The sequence below is a fragment of the Rhinolophus hipposideros genome (assembly GCF_964194185.1).
Source record: "Rhinolophus hipposideros genome assembly, chromosome: 12".
In the NCBI taxonomy this organism is placed as follows: Eukaryota; Metazoa; Chordata; class Mammalia; order Chiroptera; family Rhinolophidae; genus Rhinolophus; species Rhinolophus hipposideros.
In genome coordinates, this window is record NC_138058.1 from 38,603,011 (window position 1) to 38,629,768 (window position 26,758).

Sequence of the window (26,758 nt, forward strand, 5' to 3'; positions counted from 1 at the left end):
TTCAAGACATTTTATTTGCCCCAAAAAGAAACCCCATACTTACTAGCAGTCACTCACTATCCATCTTTGCCCTGACTCCTGGCAAACACTAATATACTTTCTCTTTTCATGGGTTTGCCTATTCTGGACATTTCATATAAATGGAATCATGCATGATGTGGTCTTTTGTGATTGGCTTCTTTCGCTTAACATAATGTTATTAAGGTTCATCCAATTTGTGGTGTTTATCAGTACTTCATTCCTTTTTTATGGTTGAAAAAGATTCCATTATATGGATAGACCACATTTTGGTTGCTGATTTATCAGTTGATGGGGCATTTGGATTGTTTACTTTTTTTGGCTTTTATTTATAATGCTCCTGTAAACATGCATGTGCACATGTTTGTGTGGACATACGTCTTCAGTTCTCTAGGGTGTATACCAAGAAGTAGAAATGCTGGGTCATGAGGTAGTTCTGTTTAACCTTTTGAGGAACTGTCACTATTTGGTTGCACCATTTACATTTCCACCAGCAACGTATGAGGGCACCAATTTCTCCATATCTTCACCAATATCTATTATTATCTACTGTCTTGGTTATAGCCATCCTAGTGGGAAGTGATATCTAATTGTGGTTTTTGACTTGCATTTCACCGATGACTAATGATGTTGAGCATCTTTTTCTGTGCTTATTGGCCATTTAAATATTTTCTTTGGAGAAATGTCTATTCAAATCTTTGCCCATTTTTAAATTGACTTATGAGGTACATTTTTAAGCAGATCAGTGAAGTAATATGAAACAAAGTGTATTTGAAGTCTGTGTAGCCTACAGTTGAAACCCAAAGGAGTTCTTGTCACTTCTGAGTTAGGAGACAAAAGGGAGTGGTATCAGGAATATAGATAGTCACATTTCCATTGATGTTAGACATTAACTGAGTTGAAAATGCTCAGTTGCGTATTCTAAGCAGAGGGAGGTGCAACAAGTTCAGTAGGGTATAAGGAGGGGTAATGAAGTTGTAAATGAAGTGGACATGTGGATGGTCGGTCATATATGCAGTACTCAGAAATTTGGACTTTAAACAGTGGGGACCAACTGAAGATTGTTTTGCATAGTTACAAGGTCAGATTTATGTTTTAATAAAGAGATACTAGCTTAGTGGCTGACTCTTAGTAAGTGTCCAAATAGAAAAAATAAATTCTGGTGGCAGTGTGAAAGTGGAGTGAAGGACAGTCCAGGCAAGAAGTGGTGTGGGCCTGATTTAAGATTGTAACAATGAAGTGGAAAGGAGATAAGGGAGAAGGCAGGGTCTTTGATATAATTCCTAGTTTGCTATAGTTATTATGTATTTGAATAGTGTTGCTGTTCACTTGTAATATAAGAGAGAGGAATAAGATTAAGCTAAAAGACAAATTTAGCTTTTGATATCTTTAGTTTGAGGTACCCAGAAATATCTCTCTGGAGATGATCATTGGATAATTGACTCTCTGGTCTGTAACACATAATAAAAATTTGGGGTCACTGGAATACTGATGCAGAATAATACGCAGCAGGTAAGTAGTTGCAACCTTGGGAGTGGACAAGACTGCCCAGGAGAAGGTGAAGAATGAGAAGGATGTAATTTGAAGAACACAAACATTAAAAAATTATTTAGGTAGTTAAGGGCAGACTTTACCTTTTATTAGCCATGTTACTGTTTCTTCATCCATAAAATGAGACTTATAATATGTACTCTAGAGAGATACAGCATATGATCAAGCTCATTAGCTTTAGATGTATACTACCTGAGTGTGGATCCTGGTTCGACACTTCTTAACTGAGTGATTGTAGCCAAGTTACTTAATCTCTATAAGGCTGCTTGGTTTCCTAGCCTATTAAGTAGGAATAGGATTGTTGTGTGAGGTAAATATATAAAGTGAACAATGTCTAGTACATAATTGCTGAATAAATGTAAGCTGCTATCACTGCTATTATTTCTTTAGAGGGCTCTTGTAAGGATTCTGTGCTTGGGAAAGTGTAAAGTGCCTAGCAAAATTACTTAGCACTGATAATGAGAGCTTGATAATTGTTAGCCAGAAGATGAGCCCAAAACATGAAATCAGCAAAAGGGTCAGAGAATTAATATGTGAAGAAGTAGGAAACCTAAGAGTGTGAAGTCATAGAAGCTAAAGGAGAGAGAGTGTCAAGAAGAAGAATGAAGTTAACTGTATTAAACTCTCTAGAAAGACTAGAAAATAATCCACTGTATTTGACAATAAGAAGGTAATTGACTATGAAAAACAGTGTCATCTGGGAGGTGTGGATGGAAGCCTTATTTCTGTAGATAAAATGTCAAGTGGATGCACAAAGGGAATTACTTTATTAACGAACCTTGAACTTCTGGATAACTCCTTTTAGAAAAATTATTTAAATTTACACCTCACTTCCACCAAGTGACTTTCAGACGGGTTAAAGAGCTAAATATAAAAAATGAAATACTTGACTTGGAGCTGATGGGTCCTGGAAAACACACTTAAAATAAATAAAAGTTTTTAAAAAAAGAAAGAAATAATGCTGAAAGAACCAAAAATGTGTAGATGAGTATATATTTGTTCTCTAGGTAGGGAAGAGCTTTACACAAAAGCAAAAGAAGTATTTATAAAAGGTAATTGCTCTACTTGTATAAAAAATGTTAAGTATATGAACAACCAGAAAAAAAAATAAGTAAAATTAAAAGCATTGACAATATTCCTTAGAAAGTGAAACATAGAATTTTCCTATAACCCTGCAATTCCATTCCTAGTTATATCCCCCCAAAATTTAAAACAGGGACTCAAACAGATTCTTGTATGCCGTTGTTTATAGCAGTGTTATTCACAATAGCCGAAAGGTGAAAACAACGCAAGTGTCCGTGAATGAGTAAACAAAATGTGATACAGGCATATGCTGGAATATTATTCAGCCAAAAAAAGGGATGAAATTTTGATACCTACTACTACAAAAAAGATGGAAAACAATTTGCTAAGTGAGAAACCAAATAAAAAAGAACAAATATTGTATGATTCTACTTAAATAAAATATCTTTAATAGGCAAATTCAGAGAGAAAGAAAGTAAATTAGAGGTAGGGGCTGGAGGAATTGGACAGTTATTGCTTATTGGGTACAGAGTTTGTGTTTGGAGTGATGAAAAGTGTTTGGAATGATAGTAGTGATAGTTTAACAACATTGTAAATGTAATTAATGCCACTGAATTGTACACTTAAAAATGGTTAACATTGCACTTTTATGTTATGTAATGTTATCACAGTAAAAAATAGAATTTGTTTATAACTTTTTAAAGAACATTCAAATATCTATAAAGAAATACTTATAAGAAATATCTGGCACAAGCATAAGAAAACAAAACTATCCTTTCCTAGTATTCAAATAAATGCAAATTAGAACAGTGATAGCACTTTTCAGTTGTTAAATTTTTACAAATATAGGCACTTTTATCCTCTGCTGTTGCATTATAAATTGATAATGACCTTTCTGGAGGGCAGTTTGACAGTATATGTCTAGTACCTTTAAACCTGTAATGTACTTTTAGAAATATGTTCTGAAATACACATGGTTTTACGTATAATAAATTCATTTACCAAAACAATGTTTATTATAGTGAAAAACGAATCCACTTAAGTAAATTTATTATGGTTCCTCTACCAAAGGGAATATTTCTCCATTAAAAATTACGATTTTGAAAAATGTGTGGGTATGAGGAGAGGTCAACAGCAGATGGGTTTCTATGATGAACATTTACCTTTTTTTATTAAAGAACAGGGGTGGAAAAGTAGAGATGGTGAGTAGAGACTTTACTTGGAGGAGCTTGACTTCTGAAGGGGAGATAGAAAATGGGGGTTAGAAGTAAAGCAGTGTGAAGAGAAAGATAGAAATTTAAAGATGTTTATAGACTTCAGGGAAGAAACCTGTAGAATTGTAAGGATTTTAGGCATCTGGCAGTGTATAATTTCCTATCAGCCATTGTAAATGTTGAAAATAGTTAGGAGACCCTTATAAGTTTCAGACACAGATAGTACTTCCATGCCTAAAAACTCTCTAGCTTGTTTGTCTTTGACTATGCAATGAGGGAGAGATGGAGAAAGAGAGAGTGGGAATGGGGGATGTCAGGAAAAATGAAGAGAGAGAAACTATTTTATGAACTATGAGGATGTTAATCATTAAGGTTCACCTTTGCAGAACTTTAGGGGGAGTTTGATTGATGGTAACTAATCATATAAATTCCTAATATCCATTTCTTTATCTTTTTCCCCTGGGTTGGAGTCATGGCTAATACTGTGTTCAACTAGATATTTAGTACTGATAATACATTTGTATTAATGTAGATGATGATCATAGTTTTTGAAAGCAGTAAGCTTATGCTTTAATAAATATATTTGCATTTAAGGGAGGAAAAGACTGAACAGTTGCTGGACTGTAAACAAGAACTTGAGCAAATGGAAATAGAACTAAAAAGGCTGCAGCAAGAGGTTTGTACCTGGAACTTATATAGGACTAATAAGTAATCGGGAATTGGTTTTTCTCCGTATAATTTATAACCTTTACCTTAATGCTTTATGCATTTAACTGAGACCTAAAGAGATCTTATGCCTTTTCAGTTTTTGTCTTCAGCAATGTCAGAGCCAAAGAAGAAATCAAGGTCTTTGGACTTTTCTTTATTCTACATCAGTGCTATTTAAACTTTGCTAAGATTCAGAGGAGGCTCTTAGAACTGGGGCAGTTATAAGTTTCTCTTTTTTTATATAATTGGCTTCTGTGGACTTGGAAGCTGGAACAACTCTACTGTAAATTATACTGCATATGTGTATCTCCCTAGGTCTCTACTTTCTGATAGTGCTTTGTGTTAACTTGTATATGAGAGAATGCTTTTTAATTTTCCATTCTTTCCTATTAAATAAGATCAAACCCTTTTACTTTTTAAAATTTTTGTTTTACTAAAGCTTTGTCTTTTTCATCTTGAACCAAGATTGTTTAAGAATTCACTTCTTTTAAGTGTTAGCAGAGCCATTGTTCCTTTGTTGAGCCCTCCCCTCACCCATTGAGCAGATGCAGGCAGGTGCCATATCTGAGTCTCCATCAACCTGGCTAACATCTTTCTCCCCACCCTGTTGATTCTCTGAAACCCTAACTCACCCAACTTACAGGCCAAGCCAGCCATTTCCAGTGGCTTTAACATGTCTCAGCTCATGCTGCAGACTTTCCTAAAATCTGTCAAAGGTTCACAAACCCCAAACAAGCAGCATCTGGCCTTGGCATGCCCCAAGCCTGGCACTATTGGTGGCTGGCCTCTATTTGTAGCTTTTCCTCTCCTAGGCACCTCCAAACCTAGCACAAGTGGCAGCCATCTGCAGATCACTTTGTAGCTCATACCAAATGGCAGCAGGCAGTGCACAGGCAGTAGCTGACGTTTGCCTGCACCAGAGCCCCTTCACATCTGGTGGCCACCTTCAGACTACACCAGAACACCATGCAATACCTCCACAAATGACACACCCAAAGATGAACTCAGCAGGCACCAGAGCACTACTAAATTGAGTCCATCTCCACAGGGTCAGCCTCTGCACAATAGCTCCTCTACTATAGTTACAGCCAGTTCTTACAACTAGTGAACCTGAGGATCAACATTGATGTGCAAACAGCAACCAAGGCTCAACTACAGCAGGAGGGCACACACAACCCACACAAGGGAGACACCTGGAGCACCCAGCTCAGGTGACCAGAGAGACTGTTCCACTGGGCCCCACAGGACACCTACTGAATAGAGCCACTCTACTAAGACTGGGAGACATAGAAGCTCTACCTTAGAATACATAGAAACAAACACAGGGAGGCAGCCAAAATTTTGGGACACAAGAAACATGTCCCAAATAAAAGAGCAGAACAAAAGTTCAGAAAAAGAGCTAAACAAAATGGAGACAAGCAATCTACCAGATGCAGCATTCAAAACACTGTTTATAAGGATGCTCACTGATCTCAGGGAGAACATCAACAAAGAGATAGGAAACAAACCAAAAAAATGCAGATAGAAAATATAGAAAAGAACCAGTCAAAAAAAAAGAAGACAATAACTGATACGAAGAATACATTAGAAGCAATCAGCAGTAGATTATGTTAAACAGAAGATGAAGTCAGCGATTTGGAAGATAAGGTGGCAGAAAACACCCAATCAAAAAAGCGAAAAGAAAAAAGAATCTAAAAAAACGAGGATAGTTTAAGGGGCTGCTGGGACATAAAGCGTAACAAAATTTGCATGATAGGGGTAAAGAAGGAGAAGAGCAAGAATGAGGAATTGAAAACCTGTTTGAAGAAATAATGATAGAAAACTTTCCTATCCTGGAGAAGCAAATAGACATACAAACCCAGAAAGCACAGAGAGTCCCAAACGAGATGAAGCCAAAGAGACCCACACCATACATCATAATTAAAATGCCAAAGATTAAAGACAAAGAGAGACTCTTAAAAGCAGTAAGAGAAAAACAGTTACCTGCAGGGGAGCTCCCATAAGACTCTCAGCTGTTTTCTCAACAGAAACTTTGCAGGCCAGAGGATTTTGGCATGAAATACTCAAAGTGATGAAAAGAAAGGTCCAACAACCAAGAATACTTTGTCTAGCAGAGCTATCATTTAGAAACAAAGGAGAGGTAAATAGCGTCCAAAAAAGCTAAAGGAGTTCATCACCACCAAACCAATATTACAAGAAATGTTAAAGGAACTTCTTTAAGGAGAAGAAGGGGGGCTGGGGGGAGAAGATAAAAAATGTAAGTAATAAGGTCAGAAGCATGGTTGCGTGAGCGGTCCCCTTGATCTTTCCCCTTGAAGGTACAAGTTAAACAGCTGTAATTCAACAAAGGTTTCCCTGCACAACACAGAAACACATCTGAGATTATCCGTACAATGAAACATATAAAGGTGGGTGAATTGGGGCAAATGGGAGGAGGGAAGGGAGAAGAGCAGAGACTGGTGCCAGAGACACAACACAGAGGTCTGCGGGTCTTGGGAGAGGGAAGGATTCAAACTTCAGGTATACTGTCTGATGCCCTGAGCATTCCTGCATGAGTGATCAGCATATAACAGCTGAACCCAGCTCTTGGGGCAGAGACAGAATACAGAAGTGCGACAGCTATGTGTTAGCAGCCGGCATTGCCAGGCAGGGCAGAAAAACAAAGCTACGGAACCTGGCCACCTCCCTTCACTCTCCCAGAATTCGCCTCCCAGCACCGTCTCAGAGCTAGCAGTGGACCTCAGAAGAAACAGTAGCAGTGAGGGTCAGGTTACAAACCAGAATATCTACAGCTCTGAGAACTGGAGAGACAGTTCCTGAGTGGCAGTTGCACACTGTGGCTAATTCCAGTGAAAAGGTTGGAGATACAGAGGAGGCAGCTGAGGTCTGGCAGTCACCATTACTGGGAGGAGAACAAAGGTAAAAACACCAACTGCATCTCCCAGCTCACCCCGCCCCCTCCCTTAGTAGCTGATCCCAGCTGGGGCACTTTAGACAGGTCAGGCAGTGCAACTCTGCATCTGGCTGCAGGAGCCTCATTGGGATTTCAGGGACTCACAACCCCATTGCCTACCAAATTCTCCCACAGGGGTGGTGCTGAGACCAAGGTGACCTGTATTCCATGACCAGGGAATACAAGGGAACACTGCCCAGCAGATATCTGAAAAGTCAACTTGAGCAGTCCAAGACAGAATAAAATATTTCAACACCACCTACTGGAAAACCAAAGAAAGACCTCTTCTTAATAACCTGTGTCAGAATTCACTCTCATAGATGCTTTAGGCAGAGAAATAATCCATCAGATACCATGAACAACCAAGATAACAAGGCAACTCAGAAATAAAATGAAAAATATATTTTTTTCTAGTATGGCAGCTATTTATCATTTGAAAAAAAAATTTTTAATTTATTGGTGTGACAATTGTTAGTGAAATTACATGGATTTCAGGTGTACAATTCTGTGTTACATCATCTATAAATCCCATTGTGTGTTCACCACCCAGAGTCAGTTCTCCTTTCATCAGAAAAATATTCAGAAAAGAAATTTAAGGACATAGAAATATGTGACTTAAATGGCAGAGAATTCAAGATTGCAGTTCTGGAAAAATAAATGAGATGCAGGATAACTCAGGCAGTTTAATGAACTCAGAAATAAAATCAACAAAATGAATACTATACCAGAGACTGAACTTTTAAAAAGAAGCAAATACAAATTCTGGCGGTGAAGAACTCAAAAAAAAAAAAAAAAGATGAAGAATGAAATAGTAAGCTTAGGAAGTAGAGCTGACATGGTGGATGAAGGAAGTTGTGATATCAAAGATATAAATCTGGAAATGACACAGATCAAAGAAGAGAGAGACTTGAGAGTTAAAAGAAATGAAAGAACTCTACATGAGCTACCTGACTCTATCAGAAAGAGCAATATAAGAATAATGGGTATACCAGAAGGGGAGGAGAGGGAGAAGGGAACAGAGAGCCTATTCAAACAAATAGTGGATGAGAGCATCACAAACCTATGGAAAGAACTGGATCCTTGAATCCAAGAAACAAACAGAACCTAATTATTTCAGTCTGAAAATGCCTTCTCCAAGGCTCATTATATTGAAACTGTCAAAAATTAATGCTAAAAAAAAAAAAATCACAAGGAAGCTAGATAAAAGAAGACAGTAACCTGTAAAGGAAAGCCCATTAGATTATCAGATTTTTTCAGCAGAAACTCTACAAGCTAGGAGGAAGTAGAATCAAATGTTCAAATTACTAAAAGACAGAAATTGCCAGCCAAGAATAATGTATCCAGTAAAGTAATCCTTTAAATATGGAGGAGTAATAAAATCCTTTCCAGCTATACAGAAGCTGAGGGAATTTTCCACCATATGGCCTGTATTACAGGAAATACTGAAGAGGTTATTCTCCCTGAAAGAAAAAGATAAAAAGATACAAAACTATGAATAAGATGACTAACAGACAGAAGCAGGAAATATTCAGAATAGAGCACTATACAATTAAATATAACATAAAGATTAAAGGATGTAAAAACATGAAAAAAAGAGAAGACAATTACTACTGTAACTCGCAAATGAACTCGCAGCATAAATAGGAATAGTTTGTGATTAAAACATCAAAGAGGGGGATAAAGGTCTGAATTTGCAAAGAGGAATGGAGATAAGGTGCATGCAGAAGAAAAGTCTGCTCTATATATGAAACTTTTACATAAACTTAATGCTAAGTGCACAAAAAAATCCACAACTGAGAAATATATATATAAAACGGAACCATGAAAAAATAATAGAGTACCACCAAACTAAAATAACACAGAGACACAGGGGCAAACAAACAATGCAGACACTGAGCTACTGGAAAACAAAAGATAAAATGGCTATCGAAAATTCTCATATATCAATAATCACCTTAAATGTAAATGGTCTGATTTCACCAATAAAAAGACACAAAGTAGCAGATTGGATCAAAAAACAAAACCCAATCATACTTGTATGCTGCTTTCAATAGATGCATCACAGCTGCAAAAACAAATATAGATTAAAAATGAAAGGGTGGAAAATGATATTCCAAACAAATGGCATACTGAGAAAAGCGGGTGTATCCATATTTACATCTGACGAAATAGACTTGACGATCAAAAAGGTAACAAGAGACAAAGATGGACATTTCATAATGATAAAGGGATAATACATCATGAAGACATAACACTTACAGTGGTACCTCGGATTTCAAACATCTCTGTTGACGAACATTTCGGTTTACGAACGCTGTAAATTTTACTGGATCATTAGATAGTAAAATTCATGCTAAGTTTGCAGTTTTAGGGGTTGATTTTAAAGATCTGGAACGGATTAATCCATTTTGCATTACTTTCTATGGGGAAATCGTGCCTCGGTTTTTGAACGTTTCAGAACATGAACCGTCTTCCAGGACGGATTAAGTTAGAAAGCCGAGGTATCACTGTACCATATATTTGCTCCCAAACGGGACACCAAAATATATAAAGCAACTACTAACTGAACTAAAGGGAGAAACGACAAAAACACATTGATAGTAGGGCGCCTAAGTAACCCATTGACAGCTATGGGTAGATCATCCAAACAGAAAATCAATAAGGAAATATCAGCCTTAAGTTGCACATTAGATCAAATAGACATAATTCACATTTCAGAACCTTTCATCCCAGAACACCAGACCATACATTCTTCTCTAGTGCACATGGAACATTCTCAAGGATAAACCATCTTGGGACACAAAACTAGCCTCAACAAGTTTAAGTAGACTGAAATTATACCAAGCATATTCTCTGACCATAATGCTTTGAAATTGGACATCAACTGCAAAAAGAATGCAGGAAAAACCACAAATATATGGAGATTAAGCAACATGCTACTAAAAAATAAATAGGTCAAAGAAGAAATAAAAGGACAGATGAAAAGATACATAGAAATAGATGAGAATGAAAATAAAACACATCAAAACTTTTGGAAAACAGCAAAAGCAGTAATAAGAACATTTATATCATTTATATCATTGTAGGCCTATCTCACAAAACAAGAAAAATCCCAAATAAACAACCTAATGTTACATCTTAAAGAACTGGAAAAAGAACAAATGAATCCCAAATTCAGCAGAAGGAAGCAGATAATAAAAATTAGAGCAGAATTAAATAAAATAGAGAACAAAAAGACAATAGAAAAAATTAATGCAAGAAAGAGCTAGTTCTTTGAAAAGAGTAATAAAATTGACAAACCCCTGCTGGATTCAGTAAAGGAAAAAGAAAAGACACAAATAAACAAAATCAGAAATAAAATAATTTACGACAGATAACCACAGAAATACAAAGGAGCATACAAGAATGCTATGAAAGACTACATGAGTATGCTACCGAGTTCAATAACCTAGAAGAAAAGGACATGTTCTTACAAATGTATAGCCTTGCTAGACTGAATCACAAAGAACTGGAAAATCTAAAACGAAGGCTGTAACAAGAAACTCAGAAGGACCCAGTAATTCCACTTCTGGGTGTTTATCCAAAGAAACCCAAAACACTACTTTGAAGGGACATTGCAGCATTACTTACCATAAATAGCTAAGATACCAAGACAACCTGGGTGTCCATCAACAGATGAATGGATGAAGAAATGGTACATATGTACCCCGGAATATTGCTCAGCAATAAAAAACACTAAATCTTGCTATCTGCAGCAACATGGTTGGACATAGAGGGTATTGTGGTGAGTGGAGGAAGTCAGACAGAGAAAGACAAATATCATATGATTTCACTTATATGTGGAATCTAGAAAACAGGATAAAGGAACAATAAACAATCAACAGAACGAAGCTCATACATACAGAAAGCATTTTAGTGGTAACCAGATGGGAGCGTTGGGATGGCTGGGTGAACGGGGTAGGGGATTAAGAGGTACAAATTGGTAGTTACAAAATAGTTATGGGAGTGTAAAGTATAGAATGGGGAATGTAGTCAGTTGTAATAATATGGTGTCAGATGGGTACTGGATTTATGGGGTGATCACTTCGTAAGTTATATAAACGTCTAATCACTGTGCTGTGCACTTGAACTAATATCGTATGTCACTTGTAATTGAAAAATAAAAAAAATTTTAAAAAGCAAATTTACTTCTTTTAATCACTCCATAATGTTTTATTTTCATTTGGAGGTAGTCTATGAGGTCTCCTTTAACCCATAAATGGTATGGGTCAGGGTAAGCCTGAAGAGTTTCCTTTCCCTTTTTTTCCCCTAACCTGTCATTTTAACTTAAGGGAATACTTTACTTGCAGGATCACAAGCTGGGACCTTTCTAGATGTATGAAATGGGAAATCATAATCTTTATTTCTAGATATGCTATGACTGTTCTTCCAGTTCTTGGTAACAGGGTTTTTGTATGTGTGTTCCTTCGAAAACAGTGTTTCTCTATCTTTTTAGTCTCAAGACTTTCCTACTTTTATAAATTAATATGGATTATATCTACTGGCATTTACTATATTAGAAATTAAAACTAAGAATTTTAAAATTTTAATTCATTTAAAAATAATACTCAACCCATCCATTAACATAAAAATATATTTTAACTAAATAATCATTATTTTCCAAAATAAACAAAAAATAGAATGGTACTCTTAAATTTTTACAAATCTCTTTAATGCCTGGCTTAATTGAAGAGTACTAGAGTCCCATATCTATGTCTGTATATATTCTGTTAAGATAGCACATCCCATGTAGAAAACTCTACTGTGGAGAACTCCATGTGGAAAACTCTACTGTGGAGAACTCCATGTGGAAAACTCTACTGTGCCCTCATGAGAGAATGAGAGTGAAAAAGGCAAATAATGTCTTAGAATTAACATAAAAACAGTTTTGACCTCATGAACTCCCGGAAGGGTTTCAGGAAACTACAGATGTCCCTGGATTATACTTTGATCTACTCTTCAAAAGGATTACAGGAAGGCTTTTAAAAGGTTGAATTTTAATATCTGTCTCAAATGGCATTAATCAGATGCACTATCATTTTACTTGAAAGCATTAAAAAAAATTAACAGGAATTGGTATGTTACAACATATCTGGATAGAGACATTATTTCTCTAAAGTAACTAAATGATCAATTTTAGTAATAGTTTGCCTCTTCTATGTTTTTACTGTCCTGTAGTTTAAAGTTAACTTTTTTACCTTAAATTAATTCTAAATGATTATGTTAAGTAGAGGTTAAGGTATTTTAAAATATCCTGGATATTTTTTACATTACTGATATAGAACATTATATAAAAATTTGTATAGAAACACAATTTGTATATTTGTGTATATATTTGTGTATAAACATGTATATTTAAAATACTTTTTATTCTTGGTTAAACGAAAAAGGCTGTATGTCTCCTCATTTTGAAAAACAACTTATTTGAGATATAATTTACAACCTACAAAATTCACTTTTAAAGTATACAGTTCATTGATTTTTAGATTCATTAAGTTGTACAACCAAGGATTACCAATTTGAAAATAGAAAATAATACTTAAAATATTAATATTTATTTATGTTTAGAACATGAATTTGATTTCGGATGCTCGTTCTGCAAGAATGTATCGAGATGAATTAGATGCACTTCGAGAAAAGGCAATCAGAGTTGATAAGCTTGAAAGTGAAGTCAGCAGATACAAAGAGAGACTACATGATATTGAATTTTATAAGGCAAGAGTTGAGGTATGTTGCATTTTTTAAACCATTCACAACGTGCTTTTTTTCTTTAAAAGTGTTTTTCTGAATTCATTGAAAATACACTTAATCTATGGAACTCTTGAAATATTGAGCAAACTGTAAATACCTTCAGATGTTTATTTTATGATAGATCAGCATATTGCTTAGAATTTTAAAAAGGGATTTGGGGAAATTAAACATTTTCTCATGATGCTTATGTAAAGTATTTATTGATAGAGTCTTAGTTTATGATTTATGTGAGTCTTGGAATTTTACTCAAAACCCCCAAACTTTTCACTTTCAAGTTATAGTTTAATTGGAGAGAAATCTTTAAATCTATTTCAACAAATTAAACCCTGGTTCTGTGGAGATGTGTGTGTTAAATATCTGCAAGACTGCTTATACTTAGTTCCTTATCCTTGTGTCTAAGGAATTTCTATGTACCCCAACAATTCCATGTAAAATTATAGTACTGTTACTTAATATTAAGTACTGAGTATTTTGTTTGCATAATAGCTTAAATTCTGGAGGGAAAAATGGAACCAAGAAAAAACCAACTGTATTTCTGTTACGCAGTAGCTTTAGTCTTGCATATAAACAATTTTTGTTTTAGAACTTTAAAAAATTAATCAATATTAACATGTTTGTGATAAATAAAGCCCTTTTGAAATGTTTATAGGAATTAAAAGAAGATAATCAAGTGTTATTAGAAACAAAAACCATGTTGGAAGACCAATTAGAAGGAACTCGAGCTCGTTCTGATAAATTACATGAATTAGAAAAAGAGAATTTACAGCTAAAGGCTAAATTGCATGATATGGAAATGGTAAGTATTGTAAAGTAGATCAAACATGGTCTCTAAGGAAGAATTCTAAGATTCATCTGATTCCCTGTAATGACAAAGGATGGCTAGTGTCCTTGATGTTTTAACAAACAAGAGATGGCTAAGTAAATTCTATGTTTCCAATTTTATATGAATACAGGAGTACTAGAAGTTTCTGCTTTTGTTACAGAGGGGTATTACTCATTTTGTCTTCTATTTTTCAGAAAACTCTAATAGGTTATTGTGTAAACATGCCTTTAAAATACACAAAATTATTTAATTGGGTCAGAACCACTTGTTATATCACTAAAACAACATATTGACAATAAAGACGAGTTTTCAGTGTCCCCAAAGGTCATTTTTAAAGGATGTCAGTATAAGGACTAGTAGTAAAAATTATAATAACTGACTATTGCCTTCAAACTGAAAATTTAAGGAACTCAAGATTTATTGTCGTATTATTCAGTTTCTGATAAATACTAGTTATAGTAATGCAATATTAGCTTGTAATTGTACTGTTTCATAGCTTTCTTTTTTCTCTCTATTCCTTGCCAATAAAAAAGGAACGTGACATGGATAGAAAAAAGATTGAAGAGTTAATGGAAGAAAATATGACTTTGGAAATGGCACAGAAACAAAGTATGGATGAATCATTACATCTTGGCTGGGAGCTGGAACAAATATCCAGAACTAGTGAACTTTCTGAAGGTATTCCCAATATTGTTTCATTTGAATGGATTGATGAATAAATGAAATTATATTTATGCTTACATTTATGGATATTTTATTGCAGTTCTTTTTTTCCCTAGCTGTAGATGTCTAAGAAGGGTAGCTGTGTCTCTAGATATGATTTCATGGAGTAATATGTTATTTCCACATTCCTGGGTCTGATTATCTTTGCATGTCTTAACTCAACTTTTTTGAGTGAAATAACAGATTTGATCAGTTGTTTCTGTTATTGTCACAAGAAACTGGAATACTAGTTTATTCATTTATTTTGAGAAATACAGCCATCTGCTAAATAGAACAGAAAAATCATATTAGCTGGTCATATTAGCATGTGTTTTTAATACAGGCAAATCTAAATAGGAAGTCAAAACGTAGTGGGAAGATTCTTAGGTAAATACATAGCAGGAATAAAGCAAGTTAAGGATCTTCATGGCTAATTTCATCAATATATGTAATCTCTCTTGTAGGATTACACCTACCAACCAGTCCAGCCCAGTTATACCCTGGAAATAATGAAAGACCCCCAGATAAATTTTTAAATCTTGGCTCCTTTTTCTTAAGCTCCATTATTGACTTGTCCTCTATCTTAAAGCTGACCATATACATATAGTACAGTTGTTTGGGTTGTGGCTTTGATTATGCTAATACTGATATTTTTATTGAAATTACACTTAGGTTACATTTATTTTAATTAGACTGGTTTCTCTATTACCCAGCATTAGATTATTCCGCCTGCTTTCCTTCCTTCAGCATGTGTTTATTAAGCACCTACCATGTGTAAAATATTATACCAGGCCTTGAGGTTATAGTGGTGTGGTAGACATAAAGTTTGAGAGCTTATAGTCTGGTTCCTGCAGAATAATTATTTTTACAGATGATTCATGTTTATTACCATTAGGCTTCTTCTAGTTTTACACTTGAGAATCTAATTCCAAATTCTAGGACCCCATGTAAATTCACTATATATAAATGATGATATTCAGCCAGTGAAGTTCCTGAGAAGTGTTACTTAAAATATTTGTGGAATGTTTTTTTATTGTATTCCTTGTGAAAGGAATTATAAAGAAAATTCAGACTTAAATGCTGTCTACTTCTAAAGTAAAAATCACACTGTTAAAAGTTTCATCATCGGGGCAGCCAGATGGCTTGGTGGTTAGAGCGCGAGCTCTGAACAACAGGGTTGCTGGTTCGATTTCCACATGGGCCAGTGAGCTGCACCCTCCCCACCTAGATTGAAGACAGCGAGCTGCTGCTGAGTTTCCAGAAGGGCAGACGAATTCCTCAGTTGGTTAGAGCGTGAGCTCTCAACAACAAGTTTGCTGGTTCAATTCCCGCATGGGATGGTGGGCTGCGCCCCCTGCAACTAAAGATTGAAAACGGTGACTGGACTTGGACCTGACCTGCACCCTCCACAACTAGATTGAAGGACAACAACATCTTGGAGCTGCTGGGCCCTGGAGAAACACACTGTTGCCCAATATATTCCCCAATTTAAAAAAAAATTTTTTTAAAGTTTCATCATGTATTAAGTAAGGACAATAATAGTAATTACCTTGTAGGTTTGTTAGGAATGAATTTCTTAATACTTACGAAGCCCCTAGAACAGTGCCTGGTAAATAGTAAGCATTTGAATATTCAGAATAATAATAATTGTTATCATCATCATTATCATATCACAGTTTGGTAGTTTTTATTAGCTGGTGTCATAGACTTGAATATTCATTTTAATGTGTCAGTTTTTAAAATTATATAAGGGACTTTCTAAAAAGTTTGCAAAATGTGGAAAAATAAAGGAGAAAATTAAAGTCACTAATAATTTCTCAAATTAATTTTACATTTCAAACAATTTGCTTCTAGAATTTTTCTATATCATTCATAGGTATTTTAGACTTTATCAATGTGTATATAAAATTCGGGTTCCTTTTATCACATAAGATTACAATATAGGCATTCTTTCATGTTGATAAAAATGTGTTATAAGCATCCTTTTAATTTTTCATAGTTTGACTTGAAGCTTCTTTGAAGCACAGTCATAGTGTTGAAAGTATTATTAAGGTATGTCATATATTAGCCTAATCTTGTTAATTTGAAATACACGAGTATAAATCATGAATTTTACTAAAGAAGACTTGGACAACTAATGGAATTTTTAAAGTCAGTGACTAGTATATCAGTTTTTAATAAAACATTAGTAACATGCTACTAGAACAAAAGCTGGAAATAAGAATTGACACTTTCTTTACTTAAAATTTGGGGGATATTTTACCATACCTAAGTTTGTAAAAATTATATGCTTGTGGGATCTGGTGTGTGTGTGTATTTCTTTGTTATTTCTTTGTATTCGTTTCCCTTCCTGAAATCTAGGATTTCAAAATAAATTCTAGGCATCATATGTCATTTGTAAACCCTAGTATTTTTATATCATCAAAATATTCAGTTAGTTTGCTATAGGGTTTTAAAAACAATTATTTTTGGCTTACTGGAGAGCATCATTTACAGAACTACCAGGTTTCCCCGAAAATAAGACCCAGCCGGACAATCAGCTCTAATGCGTCATTTGGACCAAAAATTAATATAAGACTCCGTCTTATATTATATAAGATCCGGTCTTATATTATAGTAAAATAAGACCTAGTCTTATATTAATTTTTGCTGCAAAAGACGCATTAGAGCTGATTGTCCGGCTGGGTCTTATTTTCAGGGAAATATGGTAGAAACTGAGTATTCTTATGTTTAAAAATGTAATGCTGTAACCTACTTAGAAAGATGATTTCCCTTGACAAAATGGAGTTAGTGTTGCTCTTTACACTTAGTAGAGCAGGGATTCTTCATTTAGATAAAGGCTTTTTCAGGATGACCAATGTATACTGGTCTTGTCTTTCTCAGAATCGGATTAGGATTTTCCTCCTTCAAACTGTCTTCCTTTAATTATTGAAAGTGTGGCATAGGACATGCTTTATGCTTCTTATTTGAGTCATACTGACTCTATGAGATACATGGGCCAATAACTATATTTTGTACAAGTAACCAAGGCTCATTGAGGTTAAAGTAACTTGGGTATTGTCAAGTAGTTAATTTCTCATGGAACTAAAACTGGAATTCTAGTCTCTTCAGTCTAAATTTTGTACTTTTTTCCCCACTGAAATGCTATGGATACATTAAAAATTCAAGATTTATCTGTCTTTTATCTGTCTGGGTTTTGTTTTTTTTCCATTGTGTCTATTTTGTATAGCTTTATAAATTTTTTATATAGTTAAAGACCAAGTGATTTAGTGTATTTGCACTCAATATTTAAAGAGTAAACCTAATTTTACTAATTTTATATTTTTCAATATTATAGCACCTCAAAAATCCTTGGGCCATGAGGTGAATGAGTTGACATCAAGTAGGTTATTGAAGTTGGAGATGGAAAACCAGAGTTTGACAAAAACCGTAGAAGAGCTTCGGAGTTCTATGGATTCTGCAGAAGGTAACACTTCCAAAATCCTGAAAATTGAAAAAGAAAATCAAAGACTAAGTAAAAAGGTAAATGAAAATTAATGTTTAATGTAATGTTAAAATATGTACATAAAATGGGGGAGGGTTGTCATTTTATGAGGGGTCTAAATGTCTAACTATTACATTTCTTTGTACACCTGAAACTAATACAAAAAGTACATAAAAGTATAAATAGCACTGTAATAAAACATTTTCCAGTTTTTAATGTGCCGTCAATATTTTAACTTACGGAAATTTTTAAACATCCGTAAATGTGAAGTAAATGAACTCCCATTTACATTACTCATCTTCAACCATTATTAACTTACAGCCAGTCTTATTTCTACTCCTGCCTGTTGTCCCCACAACTACTAGATGATTTTGAAGTGAATCCTAGAAAGGGTATCATTTCACCAACAAATACCTCAGTATTTATCTCTAAAAAGTAAGGAAATTTTTTTAAAAAAGGGCAGTGACAAAAATCACACTTGAAAGTTTAATAATTTTTGTTACCATTTCAATTTCTCCAATTCTATTTTTTTACATTTTGTTCAGATTTGAACCCATATGAGATTAATACGTTCAATCAATTGATGTGTCCCTTAAGTCTTTTTTAGTCTATAAGTTTATTCTTTTTTTCCTAGCAGTTTTTCTGTTGAAGAAACCAGGTTATTTGTCTAAAAGAGTGTTCCCAAAATCTAGATTTTGCTGATTTCATTCTTTTTGTCACTTAGCAAGTTCTTTTGTCTCCTATATTGACTATCTATAGGCTTAATCAGGTTCAAATTGAGTTTTTAGTAAGAATGTTCATAAAGAGTATGTATATTTTAATTAGGAGGCACGTGTCTGGTTGTTTTGTGTGTGTGTGTGTGATATTAGTTGTCATGTAAAATCATTTGCTTGGATCCCTTAATTAATCAGATTGCAAAATTCTGATATTCTAATTACATCATCCCTTAATTTGGTAGAGTTCCACAAGGAAAAACTTTCTTTAAAAACTACTGGTTTAAAGAAAACAAACACCATTGGTTATTCTGAGGAACAGCTCTTTGAGAAAAGCAGGATGAATGTTTCATTTTGTCCCTTTAGTTACCATTTTCCTAATAATGAATTTGTTCTCTCATATCCTCCTGAGATAATTGAGTGACTTTGTTGTTTGTTTTAGTGTCATTATGAACTCATAGATTTAAAAATATTTGAAGTGTTTTTATCCACTGCATTTCTTTTTCTTTTGTTTTTTTTTTAATTGGGAATATTGGGGAACAGTGTGTTACTCTAGGGCCCATCAGCTCCAAGTCGTCCTTCATTCTAGTTGTGGAGGGTGCAACTCAGCTCCAAGTCCAGTTGCCATTTTCAATCTTTAGTTGCAGGGGGCACAGCCCACCATCCCATGAGGGAATTGAACCGGCAGCCTTGTTGTTGAGAGCCCATGCTCTAACCAACCAGCCGCCCCTCCAGTGGCTCAGCAGTAGTCATTGTCTTCAGTCTAGTTGTGGAGGACACAGCTCACTGGCCCATGTTAGAATCTAACTCTAACCAACTAAGCTATCCGGCCCCCCTGCATTTATTTTTCTTACTATCCCAATGAAGCTGCTTTCTGAATCCTTATGACACAACCTTACCACTCCTTGAAAGCTTCCTTGCTTTCTGCCATGACAGGATGTTCTAGGCTCTTAGCCATGTCTAGTTTTTCCTTTGATAGGTTCTAGGTATCTACTAATAGACTCGGTAATAAAAATCTCCCTAACCTTTAGACCAGTAATTTTTTAACTAAAATATGCATCAGAATCACCTGCAGGGCTTGTTAAAACAAGATTGCTGAGCCCCATGCCTACAGTTTCTGATTTTTGGTAGTTTTGGGGTGGGGATTAAGAATTCTCATTTCCAAGAAGTTCCTTGGTGATGTTCATCCTGCTGTTTTAGAACCATGCTTTGAGGACCACTGCCTTAGATAATGCAACTAGATTTCTTGATTTTCTTGCAAGATTTTTTTTCTCTTTTAAAACATTTTGTTATCAACTATAGACCATTAACCAAATAATCTTAGTTAGCATTTGACAATCGATACAGTGTTAAAGTAGGAGTGACCATTTAGAACTTGGAACAGTTTTATTTTGGTTGTCATTGTAATTGGTTCTGTAAATTATTACCTGATTTTGAAATTAGCTTTGAAGTACAATTAGTAAATTCTTAGTGATTTGAGCAATTTTTGATAAATTCATTGTATAAAAGATGTCTTTTGTAAACCAAATGTTTCATTTAAATTCCAATGATGTAAAACAACAAATAAATTTAAATAACTGTTATCTATATATTTTAATCTATAATGGAGAACCAAATGAATTAGTTATTAATAATTAAGAGCTTTCTAAGCATGTAAATTAATGTTGAATTAAGTTACTGGATTAGATTTGTGACTTGATGCTTTTGAGATATTACTGGAAGATTGTTTTCCATGTGCAGTTATCTTTCATTGATATTAAAACAGAAAAATTCAACTTGCTTTGTATAAGACTATTAAAATCCTTAGAATTCTTGACTATCAATATAGATTTAAGTTATATTTAAACTTGGAGTGGAATACTTTATATAGCTAAATCTTTTATTTTTTTAATTACCTGATCTGAATATGTTATATAATAATGGGAAAATCAGTGATCTAGCATATTTTAAACTTAAATTTGTTTTTTCATACTTATTAACCACATACTTTATTATATCTTTAAAGTGTATAATTGAAAATTTTAAACATAGAATGTAAATATTTGCAGGAGTTTTTCAGCGTGTTTTTCTCCAGTATTCTCTTTTCTCCTTTTTATTTTAAACCAAATCCCTTTTTGTTTCCTCACATTTTTAAAATTTATACTACCAGTTCTCATCTTTTCCTTCACGCTTTTTATATTCTCCTCTTCCTTCTTGTACACTGAAATTCCTAGACTATAATTAAAATTTTACTCTACAAATCCACTCAAGCCAAGAGAACCTTTCAGTAAGACTTGTACAATCTTTATATAACACATAATTATAATATGTTCACTTGGATTTGTCTTTGTGTTTACAAGTAGAAATTTGCCCTCAGAGATGCAGAGAATAAGAAAAATAATCATGTCTGCTTATTTTATGTAACTGCTAATACTAGCATGGATTGTTACTTGACTTGTTCTACTAAATTCTTAAATTTCACCATTTGGATATTAAAAGTGTATTTTATTTTTAAATCAGTGATTATCTTTTGTTTTGACATGTTTCCATTGTTGTAAAATACTTAATGATATATTGTTTTGTGGTTTCATTTTTCCAGGTTGAAATTCTTGAGAATGAGATAATTCAAGAAAAGCAAAGTCTTCAGAATTGTCAGAATTTAAGCAAAGATCTAATGAAGGAGAAAGCTCAGCTTGAAAAAACAATTGAAACACTTAGAGAAAATTCAGAGAGACAGGTTCATAAATTTCCTATTAAGCATTGTATTTTAAAATTTATTAACAAGTTATTTTAGATTTATGCAAATAAAATGTTCATGTACCATTAAGTGTTCATGAATACTTTAGAATTTTTTAGATTTTAAAATAACTATGATTTTACCAAACTTTCTATGCCATCTATTTTAGTAAAGTTAAAGAGAAAGCTTAGACATCTTTTAATTGCCAGTATGTTTAATAATTATCTCATATACAATTTTGCAGTACCTGTGCTTTCAAGTGTCTTTGGAAAATGACTGTGGAGTGGAGTTAGGAGAAATGGGAGTGGAGTTGGGGAGAAATGGGAATGGAGTTGGGGAGTAATGCAGCTGTACTCTGACCCTTAAAAAAAGGGAGAAGTTGTGGCAGCAATCATCTTGGATACTTTCAGATGTATTTTCAAGTTCTAATCGATCATTTTTATTTTATGCTTGAGGAAACAGGATAGATTGAATGACTTGCTATTTTAAATGTCCTATTTATTTTTTAGATGTAAAATTATTTGTTTTATATTATCTAGGTATAGTCTTCAAACTACCTATAAAAATACAAATTTCTATAGACCTACAGAATAAAAATTCTAGAGCTAAGCATGAATCTATACTTTTACAAGATTCTCAGGGGATTGTTTAACACACTAAATCTTGAACTATTATGCCATGCCATAAATTGGATGGATTAGTTTTCAGATGTACCAGGGGATTTTGTTATGTTTTGTTTACAAGTGAGAATTCTTCTGGGGAATGAATATACAGCCATATGTAATATATATATATACACACATATTGTACAGCAGATATTTACCGAGGACCCTCTGTGTTAGGTATTGCAAAATGTATTTATGAAACTAACAGCTTATGTACTGAGGAGACAGATATGTGTGTACGTTTCACCTGTATTCGTATTTGAATTTGAAACATGCAGTTATAACTAATCTGAAGATCATTTTGATTGATATTAAACACCTCTCTGAACCATTCCTTTACATTATGAGCTCCCTAAAGACATAAATGCAGTGATCTCAGTAAATATTTGGCAGAATTAAAAGTAAGATATACATGCTAACACTCTTTTATGTTCTAATTTCCATGTTAGTTTTTGGACAGGAGTAACTAATTTAACATATTTAGTTCTTGCTTAAATTTACAATTTTCTCCTCTGTCTTTTTAAATTAGGTTAAAATATTGGAACAGGAAAATGAACATCTGAATCAAACCGTGTTGTCCTTAAGGCAGCGTTCCCAGATAAGTGCTGAAGCAAGGGTGAAGGACATTGAAAAAGAAAATAAAATTCTTCATGAATCTATCAAAGAAACAAGTAGCAAGCTAAGCAAGATTGAATTTGAAAAACGACAAATTAGAAAAGAACTGGAACATTATAAAGAAAAAGGAGAACGAGCAGAAGAACTTGAAAATGAGTTGCATCATCTTGAAAAAGAAAATGAATTGTTACAGAAAAAGATAACCAATTTAAAAATTACTTGTGAAAAAATTGAAGCCCTTGAACAAGAAAATTCAGAGCTAGAAAGAGAAAGTAGGAAATTAAAAAAAAGATTGGATAGCTTTAAAAACCTTAGTTTTCAGTTAGAATCCCTAGAGAAAGAGAATTCCCAACTTGATGAGGAAAACTTAGAATTGCGAAGGAATGTGGAATCTTTAAAGTGTACAAGCATGAAAATGGCTCAGCTACAACTAGAAAATAAAGAACTAGAAAGTGAAAAAGAGCAACTTAAGAAGGGTTTGGAGCTCATGAAAGCATCTTTCAAGAAAACAGAACGCTTAGAAGTTAGCTACCAGGGTTTAGATACAGAAAATCAAAGGCTACAGAAGGCTCTTGAAAACAGCAATAAAAAAATTCAACAATTAGAGAGTGAACTACAAGACTTAGAGATGGAAAACCAAACATTGCAAAAAAACCTAGAAGAGTTAAAAATATCTAGCAAAAGACTAGAACAGCTAGAAAAAGAAAATAAATCATTAGAGCAAGAGACTTCTCAACTGGAAAAGGATAAGAAACAACTGGAAAAAGAAAATAAGAGACTCCGACAGCAAGCAGAAATAAAAGATACCACATTAGAAGAAAATAATGTGAAAATTGGAAATTTGGAAAAAGAAAACAAAACTCTATTCAAAGAGATTGGTATTTATAAAGAATCCTGCATTCGTTTGAAAGAATTAGAGAAAGAAAATAAGGAGCTTGTGAAAAGAGCAACTATTGATGTAAAAACTTTGGTTACATTACGTGAGGTAAATATAGTTACTTAATTTAAGGCAAATGTTTTTCATATTTTTAACTCCAAGTTTTTTAAAGATTTATTGGAACCCATCAGTAATTTGCATCACTTTTTACGATTCTAAAGTAGAAATTTAGAATTAGGACTAGAAACAGTTTCCAAGTTTCCTACTTTTGTTAAACATTGGAGTTTTTAAAGAAATTGTAATACTAAGTCTTCCAAGTAGTATCTGACTTGTTACATTATAATTTTATTTCAAAATAATGTGGAAATATTTGATCAAGAGTCTTACTGAATGCTAAGTATAATAGAAAGCATAATAGCTACTATTTATTGAATGCGAACTATGTGCCAAGTACTGGGCTAAGGACCTCATAAATTGTGTTTATATATAATTTATGTATATTATATGTATTATTTATATAATTTGTATGACCAATTCTTTATAGGTATTTTTTCCATTAGATTAGAAAACTAAGGTTCAGAGACATTGTGTAACTTAATTAGGATGACACAGTTAATAAATGGTTTGCTGGATTCAAATCCAGATCTTTTCAGACTCTAAAGCCCCATGAATTTTTACCTCTAAGCTAGACAATTCAAATCAGGTTGAATTTAAAGGTCAACACTAAACAATTGGTAGTTGCTTGGATCTATGTGTTGACAAGAATTGTGAAATTTATAGTATATTGGCAGCAGGTCCTGTGAAACGTGGTTGGTGCACATCAACAGATAGCATGCTTGTACCAAAAGAGAGTTTGACTCTTTTTTGCTATACCTATGTTGTACTATATATAATAACCCTTGAAGTTCAATTTAAAAGGATCTTAGTTAGCTTTCTGGTAGAAAGTCACACTTGGAAGTCTGCAGTTCTGCTAAAAAATCATTGAGAGAGTCCAGTGTGAGCCTTTGATTTATTCCTTTCTGTTGCTCTGCAGTCTTTCAGACATTAGCAATGGTTTCCTTGTGCCTGAACTTGTAAGAATGCCCCCTAGTTCTTCACATCCATATCCTCTTCTACCAGGAGAGGGATGATAGTGGGAGAAGCATCCAGTATATATTTATAGAAAGAAACATGCATTAAACATGCACTAGAAATATGCACTAAAGTTCTAGCTCGTTATTTTAAAATTACTGGATATGTATTTTTTCCCCCACAGTTCTCAAATGTAAGATGTGTAGTCACAAGTAAAGAATGAATAGTTTCTCCCTTTAGTTTTTAACACTAAAAAGTTAAGGGAGGAAGCCCAGTTGGCTCAGTTGGTTGGAGTGCAGTGCTCATAACACCAAGGTTGCCGGTTCTATTCCCACATGGGCCAGAGAGCTGCGGCCTCCACAACTAGATTGAAAATAACGATGACTTGGAGCTCATGGGTCCTGGAAAAACACACTGTTTTATAAAAAAAAAAAAAAAAAAAAAAAAAAAAATATATATATATATATATATATATATATATATATGTAATATGTATGTAAAGTTAAAAGGGAATATTATATATATTATATATATATATATATACATATATATATATATATATATATATATATATATATATATATATATATAAAGTTAAAAGGGAATATTAGCCAAAAAAAAGCCAAAACAATTCTGTTTGGACTACATTATATTGCTTAACACTTTTTAATGATGCAGAAAAAGTTAAGCCACACTTCAGTCTTTCTTGCTTCAAATTATGTGTATTTCTGGATGTTTATTGTTCTTGACACTTACATGAATTTTGCATTACTTTTAAAATAAGGATTTGGTGAGTGAAAAATTGAAGACTCAGCAAATGAATAATGATCTTGAAAAATTAACTCATGAGCTTGAGAAGATAGGGTTAAATAAAGAGCGACTCTTACATGATGAACAAAGTACTGATGACAGGTGAGTATTAAGTCTATTTAGCAAGCAGTTCAAATCATTATTATTATTATTTTGTTGTTGTTCAAACATTGGTTCTTGCCTGTACTATAGCTACAGAATACATTTATGTATTTCACCATTTCTGGTTCCTTTCTTCCCTTAGAAAAAGTTCTATAACAAAAAAAAGTAAAACAGTCAGATAAAGACAACCTAATATTGGAATAAGAAAAAAATCCAAAAAGTTATTATATAAATTCAGTTACATAATAAGAAAATAAGATGCCACCTGGGTAGCACAAGATCAGAGACTATAATTTTTTGTGAAAGTAGAATGAGACATTAACAACAAACCCCTCTCTGGTGAAACATGCAGTCAATTTAAGCAAGTTATTTTTTATTTGAATCATGCTTAAATGCCTCAATTCTTTCATTTATTTTGTGTGCCAAATGTGGACTTAAAGAGAAATGGAAGTAAAGTATGAAACAAAGGGAAATATATTGCGAAGCAATTAAGATGTAAAAATAATATGGAAAACTAAGGTTTGACAAACAGAATAAAAAATTAACTATATACCATTTAATTTTGTGAATTATCAGTACAGGTTTAAAGAAAATTTCTATTCTATGATAATTATAATCTATCAAACAGTTAATCAGATTTTTAAGTAATCTACTATTTACCACCTAGTCAGCCACGTGATTCCAGCTAGAATAAAAATGTGTATTGTTAAGAATATTGTTTTATATAGGCTAGATTTTAATTCATTGGAACTTTTATAATTAGATCATTTATATTTTATCTATCCATTATTCTAGTAAATATTTATATCAAATAAATATATATAGGAAAAATTAATGCTAATGATTATATGGGATTTGTTTATGTAATCTTGAGAAATTTAAAGTTTATAGAACTGATTGATACTTTTAAAGGTTAATTCTGT

At 33.5% G+C, this 26,758-nt stretch overlaps 1 protein-coding gene across 6 annotated transcripts in view; it reads left to right on the top strand.

The window, feature by feature from the left end:
• The window catches only part of CCDC88A (coiled-coil domain containing 88A), a 116,212-nt gene that overhangs the window by 53,619 nt on the left and 35,835 nt on the right, over positions 1-26,758 (top strand). For all 6 annotated transcript variants that reach the window (XM_081069491.1, XM_081069492.1, XM_081069493.1 and 3 more), the window contains exons 9-16: positions 4,401-4,482; positions 13,075-13,233; positions 13,907-14,053; positions 14,614-14,758; positions 18,120-18,304; positions 21,558-21,695; positions 22,890-23,960; positions 25,708-25,835. In XM_081069491.1, coding sequence (XP_080925617.1) covers positions 4,401-4,482; positions 13,075-13,233; positions 13,907-14,053; positions 14,614-14,758; positions 18,120-18,304; positions 21,558-21,695; positions 22,890-23,960; positions 25,708-25,835 — 2,055 coding nt within the window. The remainder of the gene's footprint in view (positions 1-4,400; positions 4,483-13,074; positions 13,234-13,906; positions 14,054-14,613; positions 14,759-18,119; positions 18,305-21,557; positions 21,696-22,889; positions 23,961-25,707; positions 25,836-26,758) is intronic.